General features: G+C 37.5%; 1 protein-coding gene across 1 annotated transcript in view; it reads right to left on the bottom strand.

The window, feature by feature from the left end:
• The window catches only part of LOC103508666 (ankyrin repeat and sterile alpha motif domain-containing protein 1B), a 42,282-nt gene that overhangs the window by 3,269 nt on the left and 21,314 nt on the right, over nt 1–17,699 (bottom strand). Inside the window, exons 13-17 of the mRNA XM_026823204.1 lie at nt 5,002–5,088; nt 4,177–4,182; nt 1,349–1,774; nt 773–1,150; nt 287–559 (exon numbers count right to left, since the gene is read on the bottom strand). Of these exons, the coding sequence (XP_026679005.1) occupies nt 287–559; nt 773–1,150; nt 1,349–1,774; nt 4,177–4,182; nt 5,002–5,088 (1,170 nt within the window). The remainder of the gene's footprint in view (nt 1–286; nt 560–772; nt 1,151–1,348; nt 1,775–4,176; nt 4,183–5,001; nt 5,089–17,699) is intronic.

Below are 17,699 nucleotides of genomic sequence, written 5' to 3'. Positions count from 1 at the left end.
TCAATTGAATCAAAATAAAATAATCTAATATTTTTTCGGATGTTTCAACTTCAAGAAATTACTCCAAGTAATTTTGGGAATTCGGGATCAAAACTTAGGAATTTTAATTGTGTTGAGTCTAAATGCTTGTCACAAATGTCGTTACCTGCTTAATGTGCTACGCTAGATTTCACTACTTGACTTGGACTCGAACCACCAACTTTCGGATCCGAAGTCCACCGCGCTAACCACTGCACCACTGAGGTTGCTTTTGGATCAAAACTTACTGAAACAAATCGGTTCTTACCGTGGCCAAATAGGTCACACTACCATTGACTAGATTCTGGGGACTATGCTTCCACTGAGTTGAGGACACACCACTCGGGACTTCGTTTTCACTTCCGTTTGCTTTGAGCTTCTTGATTTCTTCAAGTTCTTTCTGCAGTGGGGGAGGGAGAGGGGCAGGGCGCGATTTTTTGTGGTTTCGTCGGAGGGTTTCCGTGCCTGAGGTAATGACCGTGCCGTTGGTAGATGTTTTGCTGGGTTTCGAGTCGTCTTTTGCGGATTGATTGTTGGATTTCTGAGACACACGAAATCAACAGAGGAACGATGCTACTGATTCGAATATAAATGAAGTTTTTCTGTATCAAAGGTTATAAAATTATACATACTAGAAAAAATACAAAGTTTTAAGGTAATAATAAACCAAACTAGAGACTGTGAATGACGGTAGAATTCAAGAGGGGAGGGGAGGGGGGAGGCATAGTGATTATAAATTCATTTAAGAACTTACCAATTGGCTGACATCAGAGTGGATCTGGTCTAGATTAGGTCCCGACGAGAGCCTATCCAAACTGATGAGGATTCGTTTCCTGTGCGCTGGTTTATTGATTTCTAGCACCGCTGTCAGTTCCACTTCCCAAATCTTCTTTATCCTCTCCATCTCTACAAAAAGGTTCTTCTTGAACGTTTCCATGTAGATTTCTAAACTGATCGCCTTGAGCCATTCGCAAATCTGTTCCTCGTCAGGTAGGTCAGATTGCTTTTTGATAAGAGCTTGAACGTCTTTGACTTTGTTGGGCAGAGATTCGACAGATTTGAGAAGTTCTTCTCGGTGAGATTGATTGGAGATGCCCATGTCAACTAGGTCTGCATCCGTTAGGATACCGTTCTGAAAGGCACAAGCAAAGTACGAAATTCTGGATGATGCTACCCCAGTGACAGTCCTTATCTAAAATAAGGAAAATGTACGTACATTTGAGCATTTCTTGATGATTATAAAACTCACAATCAATATTTCAAGGAGAGCTTAAACGGTGACAATATAAATCTCCATGTGCTGATAATCTTATAATCCATGGCTACTTACCAAGAAATCCACATCATCGTATCCCTGTGCAAGGAACGTCTCCTTGTACTGAGTCATCTGCAGACTCTCCAGCCACTCGCCTACTGATTTCTGAACCACGGGGACCGCTGCTGGTTCTGGCAGCACCGGACAAGTCGTTTCAGTAAGCGATCCAGATCGACTCAGTCCCAATCGAGCTTGGAACTCTTGCTCCAATTCGGTAACGAACACAGAGTCTTTCACCAGACCGGAACCAATGGTAGCCATGATTTCCGAAATCCTCGCCCATTCTTCCTGCTCATCAAACGGACTGAGTACAGACGCGGCGGCTTTGTCATCGCTTGAGGTAGGAGTTTCATCGTACACAGATTTGAGTTGGTTTAGACTCGTCGGGCGTTCTGCTTTAGCACTTGAGCCGGTGGTTTTGTCTGCATTCACGGAGCCTTTTCAGTGCCAGTTGAGAGGCGATTTCAAAAGCTTGACCTAGAGTGAGAATGATTTCGACCACTTGAGCCTGAAATCACAAGGGAAAAAATCTTTCTTCAAAAACAGAAACTAAAACGATTTCTTCTCAAGAAATGCTAAATGACTTTAGCCATTCAAATTAAATTTAATTTTTCGAAATAAAAAGGCATATCCAAATCCGGCTTTAGCTAAACTTAAGAAAGAGCAATTTGTAAGGAAAACTTCGAAAGTAGCAGAAATCACAAAAAGACTCTTCAGTCCTAGAGTAACCAACAAAAACAATTAACGTGCAAAAGCCCCTTCGCCCTCGTAAGGACCTTTTTTCAGAGTTCTACCCTTCACTGAACTAACCTGGCTTATAACTGTCAGTCTAAAAAAAAATTGGACCGATTCCAATACTTTCTCATTAGGCAACTTGTATAGGTTCCCTATACGTAAAGGCAATAGAAAGTAACAAATCAGTAGGTAAGTATAAAGTTGATTGGTCAACTAAAATTTTGGTTGGGACGTTTTGTAAAGTCACCACTGAACGCAACGGTACAACATCATGGGATATTATATGTCGAAAGGTTAAAGCTGGGAAAAAGCAACAGAATGAAAGAGGGAGAGAGAGAGAGAAACACGAGTAAAAATAGACAGAAAGAAAGCGAGGGAATGAAAAAAAAACTTTGTCTCTCTGTTTCAAATGGAACTTTTTCTTTTTTAATTAAATATTTTTTCATATTTTTTATTTTTTTTTTCGTCGAAAAAAACCTATGTATAAAAGGAAACCAGGAGAATATAGATACATAGTGTTGTACCTATGTATTTGTAAATATGTAATAAGTAAGAACGTAAACGTATAATGTAAAACAAGATTAAATTTTTCGACTTTTAAAGATGAGCTGCTGGGTATTTGAGCACTTGAACATTTTTGCTCAGAAATATTGAAATGAAATTAATGTGATCTACAATTTAAGTCTGGCTGAGGGACTATAAACAGAGAGTAGATCAGCGTCCAGCTAGGGGACTATTTATAAACAGGGAGTAGACTAGTCCAAATTTCCTCACGCTATATCAATAGCGAAGGTTGAGTGCGAAGGGCATCCCACTCGGAAAAAAAAATTGTTTAGCCAAAACCAGTTGGCCTCAAAGCGATCACTCTAAAGCTGATTGAGGCGAAGAAGAAGATCGCCCATCGCGGTTTGTTCGCGGTATTCGCGGTTTGTTCGCGGTATCCGCGGTTTGTTCGCGGTATCCGCGATTTGTTCGCGGTATTCGCGGTATCCGCACGTCTAGCTAGGGGACTATAAACAGGGAGTAGACTAGTCCAAATTTCCTCACGCTATATCAATAGCGAAGGTTGAGTGCGAAGGGCATGCCACTCGGAAAAAAAATTGGTTTAGCCAAAACCAGTTGGCCTCAAAGCGATCACTCTAAAGCTGATTGAGAGGCCGACGACAAACGCCGACCCCATCGCCCATCTGAACATGGGAAAAGGCGAAGAAGAAGAAGAAGAAGAAGAAGAAGAAGAAGAAGAAGAAGAAGAAGAAGAAGAAGAAGAAGAATGTGGTCTATAATTTCCACAGTTTGATTAAATTGAAATCTCTGACGTACAAAGGAAGGTAAATTTCAATGGCTATTCAAAGGTCAAATAAAAATGCATGTTTTATTTCACACTAAATGTCAGAACTTCATCTGTTGTAAATAGGTTAGGTCATTCTCTAGATCCAAAGACCAAAGTTTTTTATACACCGATCTCATATATAAGGGAATATAGGTAGGTACATATTCTGTTAATGTTAATGTCGTTATTCCATTAAGTATAAAATTTTGAGTTGTGATTTAGGACAAACTGTCAAGCCCCAGGTTATAGAAATTTCAGATATTCTTTCGGTAATCAAAGAATGAACGAAAAGAAAACAAGACAAGGGAACAAAGACCAAAATATACTTTGAAAGAGTTGAGATATTGTTAAAATCCTACATAAATTTTGCAATATTTCCCCCAAAGCCATTCTGTATACAAATGTTATCGTTCCGGCGAACTCAAAAATGAAAACTTTATACATTTCAGTAGTGATTGAACTTTCGAATGAAACGGATATGTAAAAATCGCTATGGAAAACTCTTCAAAAACCTTTCAACTGACCGTGCTTTAAGTACCAATGGCCAAAACTTGTACATGTAAATTTGAACTATTTGGATAGAAAAACGTCTTATTGGAAAGGACCTGAAACTTCTTCACTAAAATAACGTTGTCTCTTTCCTACGCGTTCTTTGACATTGACTTCAATGATGCCATAAGACCTACTGTACGAATTTACTGATTTCGTTAAAAAAGGGAGAGAAAATAGCAAGATTGGGGAAAGGGGAAGTAAAATACAGAGCAAAGGAATGGGGGTAGAGGAGGGTGGGATAAAGAAAAATAGAGTAGATAACAATTGAATACAAAAGTCCACAAAGTATTGGATACTTCTCACAAGAATTTTGTAAAAATAATCCCTCATATCAATATAATGCATTGGAATTGGATAAATTAACATAGAAAACGGAATAAAAAAGAACGCCCCCAAAGTACTAAAAATACAAGCTGTCGCGGATTGAAGAGACAAACAGATAAAATCATTCAATTTAAATGAAAAAAACAATGAGGTTATGAATATTACACTGATGATTATCGGGTTATCGATACTAAAACTGACTTTTATTGGTTCACCTATATCGGGTTCCTCCCACCTTATTTCCTAACACATCACAAATGCTACGGTAATAATAGAAAAAATAACAAATACATACCTAGGAAAAAAGGGAAATTGGAAAAACTGATAGGTATAGGTACCTATCAAGTTTTCAGAGTTTTAGCAGGGCCTAAAAAAAGGAGGAATCAAATGACAGTCCAGTTCAAGTAATGAACACCACCGTTCTATTCAATCATCGAGAGTTGAGATGTTCAAAATTCAAATCTATCCATCTCTGAGGGCGCATAGAATAAGGAAAGTAAAAAGGTAGACCAAAGAAGAAATGGGAAAATCGCGTTAATAAAGATGCGTGAATAAAGGGTGCCCATTAAGCTGTCAACGACCCAGACCAAGACTATTAGAGACTGTTGGCTAAAAATGCCGAACCTACTAAAGTTGGAAAAGGTAAAGGAGAGGAACCGCCCCTGAGGAAATCAATCGCTAAAGCTGAAGACTCATGATCCGCCCCTGAAGAAATGAATGGTCACTTACCAGCAAAGGGTACATCAGGGGTGGTCGTCGTGTCCTGCTGAGTGGACTTTTCACTCATGGAAACAGACGAGGACAGAGAGCTGCTCAGGTTGGAAGGTTCTTGATTCCTCTCTATAATATCTCCAAATAGTTCAACATTTCCAAGTTTTTTGTCTCAAATTTCAAGTCTCTAGCTCTTACCGTTCTCGAGATATTTTGTTTACAGACAGACAGACAGACAGGCACAACTGCTAAAGTTGCGTTGGGGCTCAAAATATGAAAAAGGCTGCGTTTGAAATATTCATACTATGAGGACAGACAAAAACATTACTGTCCTCATAAGTATTCTGGGTATTGGGATCCTAAAGGAAAAACATGAACAATATTTTCAAAATTAGGAAATATAGATTTTGAACAATGTGTAAAACTGTGCCTCAATGAAAAATTGAATTTGTTATGTTTTCTGCTTTTGGAAATTAAACCTCTAAAAATATATTACGTTGATATGTAGTAGAATAAACTCTAACCTAATATACATATTGAGCTGCAATTAATTCTAATATAATCTGAATGTGAATATAATGCCGATTTCTTTTCTGATATTGTTTGGGTCCCTATAAAACGGAACGAACATCTTCTAACTACCATAAACAGTGGAGATCTTTAGACTTTGGATTGGGGGGAGGGAGGGGAGAAGATTTATGAAATACATAAACATATTCCCTCACTTCTTAAATCACAAAATTCAGCACCAGGAAGTACGATATTAACTGTACCTCCGATCTAATATTTTTTGAATTGGTAAATGGCCATGACTAGATAAATTTATTTTCCTGAACACATGAGTGGGGGGGAGGGGGGGGATGAAAAAGTCCATATTTATGCGTGAATTAATATAATTGTATGTGCGCCGAATTCAAGAAAATGCTTAAAACTGGATAAAGCAGATAATTCAATTTTTATACACAAATCATAAAAGGTATCTATTTTAAGAAATCTATAATACCTATTGAACAGAACGACTTAAAACTAAAATATACTCCAAGTATTAAGACTTCCGTCCCTAGTAACAAATCCGACAATCGGAAGTTTTGGGTACGTGAACAGAAATGGTATACGTTTATCAAGAGTATGTTGGTATTTTGTAAATAAAAATCATAAAAATAATAATAACATAACAGGAAATAAAAAACATGCGCACGCGCGTAAATAATAATAACAATGGAAAATATCACACAAAATAAAGTTATATCAATTTTTGATATTTTTTTGGTTTTCGGGTAAATGTTCAAGTAGTGAATTGGTTGGTTTGCATAAATATAGTTGCTATGGGGAAACGCTTATAAATCAAACAGCTGCTCATTTTTCTAGCGTATACATGTCACTTAGAAAAAAAAAAGTAATTTCTTAATGTAACCAATAGATTAGCAGCATTGCACTTGAGGTAAACACTGAAAGAAATTAATTAATAATAAATAGTTATCATAAATAAAAGATAGATATTATAAATCAGGAAAATGTAACATTAAAAGGTGAAATGATATTTAGAAATTACAAAATATTATTATGGAACTACTTTTATCTTTTAAGAGAAAGTTGTTTAAAGAAAGAAATGACAACACTGGGTAAATACTAACCTAATAACACAATAACAAGTGTTCACAGTTCACACTAAAATTTATTCTTTTATAAAGATCATTTCGTAAACAATCAAGAAAAATAAATTTGTTTTTCGATATTGTAGTATCGGAAATAAAAATCAATTAGAGTCTTATGAAGACTTGTATAACTTACTAAATAAAAATAGTCTAACCATGAATCAGAACTGTAGGTTTTGTATGATTTGGAAAATAACTAAATATTTACAATAGGTACAGATATTGATTTGAAGGAAACTTATTGTATACCTACTTGTTAAAAATCCCTGATTGTTTGACCCCCAAGAAACTTAAAGGAAAAAACAGGGATAGTAAAAATAAGGAAAGGAAAAAGTAATAACTATACAGCGTGTTCATAAAAGCCCAATCGTTGAGTTATGTGTTCATTTTAAACGATTGAGCAATCTGATGGGATAAAAAGATTGAAAAACTTCTCAGATTCGTTAATAAAAGAGGATTTCACTTATTCGTCTAAAGTCCTCATCTTGAGTGACGGGAATCTTAACCTCCATTCAGCGACAAGCTACTCGCCTACAGTACTACAATCTACACACAATATCCTTTGACTGGAGACCCTTGAAACCTAGACACACAATAACCTAGACCCTTGACAAATGGAGTGTGCCTACATGTGATATGTTCTAATCCACTCGACCCCAAACACATGTCAACTTACACTCATGCTGTCTGGTGAGGATATTCCGAACACAGTGGCCGCATAGATCTTATTGTACTCGTGATGGTTCAAGTTCCTATGACCCGGTCCCCCGTCACAACAACCCCCGCCACTGGTGTTGAAATCGAAAATTTCAATTTCTGTTTCCGAATCTTCGGACCGATCCGAAAGCGATAAGTAGTACGATGTTGCCAGATCTATCCGATTGTCTTCGACCGGGTAGGAATTTCGACGCAAGAGACGGAAACAGATAAGCGAGTCTAGGAGCTTTTGGCAGTTGGTGCGACGTTGTGACATTGTTCACGTGAGAAAAACGTGTGTGGATCAAAGTTAATGGAAGAAATGCGAGTGTTTTATTTAAATTAAGGTTTAGACCGTGGGCCGAGACTTGGATGTCCCATTATTTGTACATTGTATGTTGATCTTTACTGTCTACATCCAATCTTCAAAATTAAAGTGATATTTAAAATCTGTCCGAGTTCATTAGTTTCGACTATCACTTTGAAGGGAGTCCGGGTACGTTACGTACAAAAAAGATTTCAAACAACTTTCCTGAAAGATATGACACGATTTGCGTTATTACAGTAAAAGAGTAAAAGACACATCCACTATCAAAGTACCCGCGAACATAAACAATACGCTTCGTTCCTATAATCATCAATTTTTAACTAGGAAAAAAAGTCAGCCGATTACATAAGAAATCAAGCCGATAAAAAAGAAGTCAATCGGAAAACTGCACTGTCCGAAAGAAGGAAAATTGGAAAAACTGAAAACTATTATCTCATATTTTCTGAAGGTAAGAACACACTGTAGGGAGCGACTGTCTCGATAAAGAACAAAAACAATGTGTGCAAAGGTTGCCCGGCGATGAATCAAGCCGATAAAAAAGAAGTCAATCGGAAAACTGCACTGTCCGAAAGAAGGAAAATTGGAAAAACTGAAAACTATTATCTCATATCTTCTGAAGGTAAGAATACACTGTAGGGAGCGACTGTCTCGATAAAGAACAAAAACAATGTGTGCAAAGGTTGCCCGGCGATAAAAATGGTAAAGGGCAGTAGAACATTAGGAAGCAACGTTTACAATAATGTAATGGAAAGTAATACACATCATATTAAATTTTTCTATGGTTTTTCATTTCATCAAAGCGGCGAGCGGAGACTTTTTAGAGGTATAGAAGAAACTATCATGTTATTTAAGTTAAATTAAGTTGGAGATATTTTACTTCTTGTAATTTTTACTAGGTTTATTTAAAAGAACCAATTGCAATTGATTTGCTCCGAAAGATTGTTAAATTTTACCCAAATTAAATAATTTGAAGATATTTCATAAAAATCAATTAAGAATTAAATATATGATTCAAAACTTAATGTGGTACCAGGATTGGTATTACATACCATATTGAAGTTCTAAAACTTTATCGTTAGAAATCTAAACCTGTAACAAAGCTGTCAAAGCTTCCTCGAGAAAGAAATGTGCCTATCTCTTCCCTTCACAAAGGGAAACAAAATCCACGTATAATTTTAAGTAGAGCTTTTACTACAAATTAATAATAACGATGGAAAAACGTTGGAACATTACACGCTACATGGCCACTTCTAGAAATTGTGTCAAGATATACGCCTCCCCTCACTCGCAAAACCCAAATTAGTGTAAACAGTTCCTAGCGTGATATTTAACATAAAGGTTATGCAGTTCTTGTTATATTTTTTTATGATGGCTGGATTTTCCACCTCGCTAGTCCTGCAAATGAGTACCTATGAGGAAAGGTAAAAAAAACACTGTACCTAATGACAGTGTCTGTCGCAACCTCCATTTACCTACTTTCCTTCTCTTCCCCTTTTTCTCGTATTCTTTCTCCTCCCTCCTATACTTTCTCCCCCTCCTCTTCTTTCTCTCCCTCTCTCTGCTTCCTCCCTCTTTTACACAATTTACGAAAGGCGTGAAGAACTTCTATCTATGGGTCTAGGCCTAGACAAAATATGTACAATACAACACGTACCGATATCTGAATTTTTAAACTAAACATAAATAAATTCCAACACACATAAACAATTTTACAGTAGTCAAGTTAAATGTTATCACAAGCTGTAAAGTCATCTGAGTCATCTAAAGTCGTCTGTAAGTCAAACTGAAATCAGTAACTTACTAATGTTGTCCCCAGACCCAAGAGCAAATAGTCAGAGGAGAGAAAGGCTGACCTTTCTTCCAGAAATAATCTTCTAGAGTGAAGTTCTACTGAATGAAGAGAATATATGAAAAGAAGGGAGAATTACGAAGTAGGCCGAAACGAGAAAGGAAAAAAAACAAGCAAACAAACAAGCACATCTTACCTGGCTAAGTGGTCGAATCCTATCCTGAATGATCTGTTCCGCTTGTTTGGCGCTGGGTGGGGGATGGTCCGGGGTGGGAGGCTGCTGATAATGGGTGGGACTCAGCGGCCACCCGTTAGTCAGACCGTTGCTTAACACACGGATCCGATCGTTGACTATCGTGAAGTCATCCCGTTTGTACATAACATAGTTGCTACCGTAGGAACCCCCTGCTGATTTGACGTTAGATCGATCCGAAGAGGGACTCAGGATACGCTCAACTGTGATTGGCTGAGGCATGAACTCCTTGGGGTCGATTTTCCGGAATGGTAAATCTCCTGAAATCAAATGATGGGTTCAAAGGGTCAAGTCAAAGGGTCAATTTATCAATTTAATTTGAAGAAACCATTTACTGATGAACTGCGTGATTCGAAACAGGACGTTAAAGAAAGAGAGGGAAAAAGAGAGGAGAGATAGGCGGGAGGGGAAGCCAGAAAGAGAAGGGAGAGACAGTAAAGAGGGAAAGTGAGAGACCACTCATAATATCACAGGCTGGAATAAGACGTTAAAAAAAGGTAAAATAAAATAAAAATCCATTTCACAAGCTTCCTAACGTACATTATGTATGCATTCCATTTATAATGGACCACCCTACAGTTAGATATTAATAATAAGAAAAATTTCACCCGATTACATTACTTTCCTTCTTATAGGATAAGGAAAGTAAAAAGCTCCTCTCGCGGTATCCGCGGTTTGTTCGCGAAACAAACACCGCGAACGAACCGCGGACACCGCGAACGAACCGTGGATACCGCAAACAAACCGCGGATACCGCGAACAAACCGCGGATGCCGCGAACAAACCGCGGATACCGCGAATAAACCGCGGACACAGCGAACAAACCTCGGATAATGCGAACAAACCGCGGATACCCAGAACCAACTTCAATAACTTCTTCAAATTAAACACAGAGGGATCTCCAAACCTATAATAATGAAAAATTACATTTGGTCATGTTTAGGAAAATGAAAATGCATGCTACAACTGTATGTAATGTATGTATGTAGTATGTACAATGTATTGATCGAGACCCACTTATGGCATTTTTTTTAAATGATGTTTCATTTTTTTTAAACGATTTTTTTAGTTTCTTATCAATTCAACATTTTTTATTGTTATTATTAATATATGACTGCGTACCACCTAAAATGTATCCACGTACCACCAGTGGTACGTGTACCACCGGTTGAGAATCTCTGGTCTAATGTTAAAAATCTGGTGTGAACATCACACGACTTTCCTTATCCTATTGAATGATGCTTATTTGAGTGTTCTTTTACCATAACTTTTACAATATGTCTAACCGTTTTGTCGCTATAGCTGAAAACCGCCAAAATCGGTCGAAATCTGTCCAAAAGCGGTCAAAATACCGCCAACCGCAGCACCTATCTCAACCAAACGTTTTGAGTTGCATCCTTGTCACATTTGTAAACTCCATACCAAATTTCAAGTCTCTAGCTCATACCGTTCCCGATATTTTGTTAAATTACACCGAAAACCGCCAAAAAGCGGTAAAATGCCGCCAACCGTTGCACCGGTCTTAACCAAAAGTTTCGTGTCGCATCCTTGTCACATTTGACATCTACATACCAAATTTCAAGTCTCTAGCTCTTACCGTTCTCGAGATATTTTGTTTACAGACAGACAGACAGACAGGCACACAGACACACACATGGACCAATGGCTGAAACTTTGGATTTAGGCTCTAAGGACCTCAAAACGTGTTTTGGCACTAAAAACTGACCATCGAAATTTTGACACGATTACATTACTTTCCTTCCTATAGGATAAGGAAAGTAAAAATGGAAAAAGAAGCTCACCTTATCCAGGGGGTTCAAAAATTTGACACCTTGGTGTGAAATACGGAAAAGGATTTCGTGATTATTTTTCTGGTCATCGGTTTTGGACTTTTGTTTCATCTTTTGTATTACTTGTTTGCTTGATTCCGTTGTTTTGTCTTTGACTACTGTGGATCCTAAATACTGAAACAAGTATAAAGTCATGAGCTTATTGTGCGGAGAGAATCTGTTAAACACTTCAGCTGATTTTGATTCTGAAAGTAACATTTGAACACTTTGAATACATGAAGATTAATTCTAAAATCTGCAAATTAAATGGTTGCTCAATTGAATCAAAATAAAATAATCTAATATAATTTCGGATGTTTCAACTTCAAGAAATTACTCCAAGTGATTTTGGGAATTTTGGATCAAAACTTAGGAATTTTAATTGTGTTGAGTATAAATGCTTGTCACAAATGTCGTTCCCTGCTTAATGCGCTACGCTAAATTTCACTACTTGACTTGGACTCGAACCACCAACTTTCGGATCCAAAGTCCACCGCGCTAACCACTGCACCACTGAGGTTGCTTTTGGATCAAAACTTACTGAAAGGAAGTAACCCGGAAAATGCCATCTTCGTAGCAAAATTTTAGTTCTCAATAAGATTAAAAGTTATTACTTCATTAGTGTAAGTTTTACTCATAAAAAAATATTATGACATTTGAACTGCCCACCCCGTAGATTTTGAAAAAAAAAAATCCCATTTTAATATACGTATAACCAACGAAAAATATAAAAATAAAGAAAATAAACCTAAAAAAGATAGATGGAAACGTAACAGGTGTTTAACCTAATGTAAACAATGTAATATTAACTTGATAAAAAATACAGAATCAAAGCAAATAAAGCTCGTACCTTGTAAAAAGACATTGATTATATTTCTAGTTCCATAGAGCACACAACATTTCACAACAATATTGAGGACCTTGAATATTAGGGAAGGCCATATTATCATCTATCCATGATAGTTCATTCGTAATCCAAAGATATTTGTCATCTTAAATGTTCTGTACCAATCTGCAGTCAGCTTGGATGATCAATTTTGATACACTAGATGGAAATATAATGTAAGTAAGAAAATATGAAATTTTCAAATCGATGACTTTTAAAAAAATGTTTTTTCATAGATTCAAAAAAAAGCGAAGTAAAAGTAGGGAAAAAGAGACCACGGTGGGGGAGGTGAAAAAAGATGAGGGAAAAAAATTCCGCTAGAATGATTCTTATCAACGAATGTTTGAAATGGGAAAAAATACTATAGGAGAGACTGAAAAAGAGAGTACAGGAGAAGATTGAGAAATATGGGAAATGGGAAATAAAAGAGAGTGTATGTATAGGAAGCGGTGAGTATACTGGGTGACTCAATACAAAGAGAATAAGTAACACTAATGTGTTAAATAGATTCAGAGGAAGTGATAGTTTTAGCTTTGGGAAAAAAGAACATGTTCAAGTACAAAATTTTCTACAAACTGATAACAATATTAAAGGATTTAAATTTTTAAAATCGAAATAAAATAACAATATGTAAGTATTACAAATTACAATATGACAACATACATAATAGGTAAGTAAATAATAATTAGTGATTAGGTAATTAAAGACTCTGACTTACATAGAGGCAGCAGAGAGAGCCGAAGTCCTCCTATCACGGAGATGTTCCCATTGGGAAGGAGATGCACCAGGGGAAGAGTTATTGAATTTGAGCTTCACATTTTCATAGGGACTCCCTAGGGAAGGTACAGGAATGGGAGGTACGGGAAAGTCTCCGGAATCTGCCCAGTAGTCTGAAATCAGAAGATATACACCAGACATTATAACATTGACAGAAATATTTTTTTCTAATATAAAAGTCTTTTTTCTAAGTAAAAAAGCCAAAAATCCCCTGCAAAAATATGCTTATGCCAATTTGATACACCCTGTTTAGCGCGCTGTTACAATAATAAATGCATTTATGGAAATACCTGTGATTCGATTAGCAGAATAAGATGATCGGTTGACCAATACTTGTGAAAAAGGAATAGCAGTAAACTGTTTTCACCTCTCAGAGCTGTCGATAACCAGAGCCGAAGACAAAGTGAGGTCCTGTGTACCTCAGGAAAAACAAGAAGCCTTAAAAAACACAACCCCGACCCGACCCAAAGGTGTGACTTTCGTCAGAAATGAATAGCTCATCCCTGAGGGGGATTTAGCTAAATATGAGGATAAGGTGCATCTCAAGATTTTCAGCTTCCGAAAATTCAGATATGTATGATTAAGAACCTTTGATAATGTAACCAGAAGATATAAATGGAGAAGAGAGAAGAGGTGAGACGAAGAGAGAGGAGAGAATAAAGTTGTTTTGATACACCCTGTTTAGCGCGCTGTTACAATAATAAATGCATTTATGGAAATACCTGTGATTCGATTAGCAGAATAAGATGATCGGCTGACCAATACTTGTGAACAAGGAATAGCAGTAAACTGTTTTCACCTCTCAGAGCTGTCGATAACCAGAGCCGAAGACAAAGTGAGGTCCCGTGTACCTCAGGAAAAACAAACATGAGGATAAGGTGCGTCTCAAGATTTTCAGCTTCCGAAAATTCAGATATGTATGATTAAGAACCTTTGATAAAGTAACCAGAAGATACAAATGGAGAATGGAGAAGAGGTGAGACGAAGAGAGAGGAGAGAATAAAGGTGTGACGAAGAGAGGAGATAAGAAAGATGAGACGAAGAAAGAGGAGAGAAGCAAGGTGAGACGAAGAGAGATAGGAGAGAAGAAAGATGAGACAAATAGAGAGTATAGAAGAAAGATTAGATAAAAGAGAGAGAAGGACAAGCAAAGAACGAAACAAAGATGAACATAAATACAGAGGAAGGACCAATAAGAGTCAAAATATAATAAAAATTCTTCCATGAGAATGCATTGACCTGTTCTGAGTCCTGACTACAAATTGGTATTTCATTAACACTGTCAGGTCAACTGCCTGCGTGTAGTATGGCTCATTACCTCTTCCACAATATCCAATACAGCTTAGACTTAGCTTTCTATAGGACTCTATTTCTGTAGGTCTCTATTTCTATTTGATTATGCAGATTATCTCCAATATGGTATCGGCTAGATTATCTCTCAATAGATCCGTATCAATTTCACCTCTAATCTTTGCACGGTATCGTTTTCTCATTATCTCCTCACAACAAATAATCAACAGGCAATTTATAAACACGGTAACATCAGAGGAACTTCCGATTTCACTTGAACTGTATCTGCCTATGTTATCTCTTCTGCAACTACATGCAACAGAAATAGAAGTACTTTCTTGGTATTGGTACACTAGATCCGGAATATCCGATTCAATTTTTATTCTGATTTGTTCAATTACAGCAATATCTAATATCTACTGTGTACCTACTCGTGCCTTATGGAGTTGAACCTATGAAATCTACCTGATACCCTGTACAAGTTTAAGCAATATGCTTCTCAGGACCTTTAGTTTTCAGCCCAAGTCAATCAAACTTTGCGGAAAGGTTTTTTTTTATTAAATGTAGATTACAAGTCTCCTCGGGATAAACCTCGAGAAATGTATGGCTCGGCCGTTATTCAAGACTTTAGTTTTGAAAAATGCTCAGAAGTGAACACAAGTAGTACGTACATAAATTCACCTTATTTATGTATAATTGTCACTCATACAGTCTGCGTACTTTAAATTAATTTTCTGTCGAGCCCTGTTTACTTTGCCTCTTCCTTAGTCATCAATGATGACTAGAATTGTCATCGAGTCAATTTTCTAAAAATAAATTAGCAACTTCCAATCAACATCGCATCATGAATATTAAAACCAGGTAGAGTTAGAGTAATATACTTGAATTCCGTCATGTATCAAGTTTAATGTTCTTTATATGAATACCTTACTTGATGAAACACTAGTAAGGCACACCAGCCGACCTGTGTCGTCTGAAATGAGAAGTCGGGAATGAATGTCGTTGGAGGAAAAGGAGCTTGTGATTTTCAAGACTATCAAGAGATTTATTTTAGGACTAGTAGTCAGAGCAAAAGCATTGAAAGCACTTTTATTTAATTAACGAGTGTTCCTTTGAGTTTTCTAGGACCTTGAAACCGAATCTACAAATATTTTCATCTTTTACTATAGGTATATAGCCGTATTATACCCATGAGAATCCTTGACTCCATCTATCTGGTCAGTACTCTCTAAGGCCCGTTGCACACACACCTCAATTCCAATAGTGAAGTACACGTCGGAATGGGACCTTGCACACACGCCGACCGATCGGTGCCGGTCACTATTGGAATTTGGACGACGGGTAAAAAATCACTAGAATTGTCATCGAGTCAATTTTCTAAAAATAAATTAGCAACTTCCAATCAACATCGCATCATGAATATTAAAACCAGGTAGAGTTAGAGTAATATACTTGAATTCCGTCATGTATCAAGTTTAATGTTCTTCATATGAATACCTTACTTGATGAAACACTAGTAAGGCACACCAGCCGACCTGTGTCGTCTGAAATGAGAAGTCGGGAATGAATGTCGTTGGAGGAAAAGGAGCTTGTGATTTTCAAGACTATCAAGAGATTTATTTTAGAACTAGTAGTCAGAGCAAAAGCATTGAAAGCACTTTTATTTAATTAACGAGTGTTCCTTTGAGTTTTCTAGGACCTTGAAACCGAATCTACAAATATTTTCATCTTTTACTATAGGTATATAGCCGTATAGTCCGTATACCCATGAGAATCCTTGACTCCATCTATCTGGTCAGTACTCTCTAAGGCCCGTTGCACACACACCGGTTTTGGACGACCGATTTTTTACCGGTCGTTCAAATTCCAATAGTAAAGCACACGTCGGAATGGGACCTTGCATACACGCCGACCGGTGATCGGTGCCGGTCACTATTGGAATTTGGACGACGGGTCGTCCAAAACCGGTGTGTGTGCAACGGGCCTAAGGTTTGTGGTCTTCACACGGGTTGCAGAATATTGGCCTGTTTACAGGCACGGCCAATCTGATTAATACATTGTACTTTCTTAAATGTCATTCTTTGGACTTCTCCCACTAAATTGTACTGATTAGATTTAACGTTCAGCGTAGAGGTACCGAGGTTTCGGTCTTGTACACCGTGACACCCGGTGTTTCTCTCGAGAATCTAATGAGCCCGACTCAGACATGACTCATGAGTCCTGTGGAATCTCTTGTCCAACTGTTTACTTTATCAGGTACCGATTCAATTCTTCCATTTCGAATTAAATTTTACGACCGTGTTATGATTATGATCGTCCCTACCCAATCTTTGGACCATTATTCTTCTCGCGCCTCTCCTCCCCCTCCTAACAAACTTCCCCTATTTTCAGGGACTCTTATGAAATTCATGTTTGTAATGTCGCCCCGCGCATTATGTAATATACGTTACAAATCCAAAATTTCCCCGCAGCACGCAAGTGCTGAATGCCAAATGCACTTTAAGAAACGACATCGACCAGCCACTATTAGGTTACTGTCGTTCACGCCTTTAACGGACTAAATTTCTCAATTAATACCCACACAATATACCTATGTGGAGCAGCCAACTTCAATATTACTTATCTCTTGCAATAAAGTAGCGTCATTAACCAATACTACTTACGGTATCGAAAAAACAACACCTGACCTCCTCTCCCCATACAAATTTCGGTTCAAACCTGTTAGTCTAGTCAGGTCGTACCACTTTTCCAGGTGTATAAATATCGAGATTTCTAAGCAGAAAGCATCAGTTGTGCTCGTATCTGTATCAATCGAAATTTTGGTTTTTACGTTTAACCACAATTCACTTCCAGAGACTGGTCAAAGCTGAGAGAGCCGGTTCGCTCTGTGCCTGACTGCCACAGCCTTCTGCCGCTCGCCACCTACATGCCTTGAACATGTTCCTATACCGAGCTCGAGAAAGTGAATGTTGATACACGAATACAGTAATAAACAACTAGAAGTATCGAAAATCATCAGCAATGAACGTGTTGTTCTCCAGCTACTATAACTGTCTGAGAACAGATAGAGATAGAACTGATGCTCTCAAAAATCTGTTCATTGATTATACACCTGAAATGGTTAATCCTGACTAATAACAGTCCGAAATTTGTATAAGGATCATGTGATCAGCCGATGACTATAGTATTGTGCTCTCCTCGATCAATAGCG

This window comes from Diaphorina citri, unplaced genomic scaffold (genome assembly GCF_000475195.1).
Source record: "Diaphorina citri unplaced genomic scaffold, Diaci psyllid genome assembly version 1.1 scaffold421, whole genome shotgun sequence".
Taxonomy (NCBI): domain Eukaryota; kingdom Metazoa; phylum Arthropoda; class Insecta; order Hemiptera; family Psyllidae; genus Diaphorina; species Diaphorina citri.
Note: the sequence above shows the minus strand (reverse complement) of the source record. Positions and strands in the feature narration are given on the sequence as shown.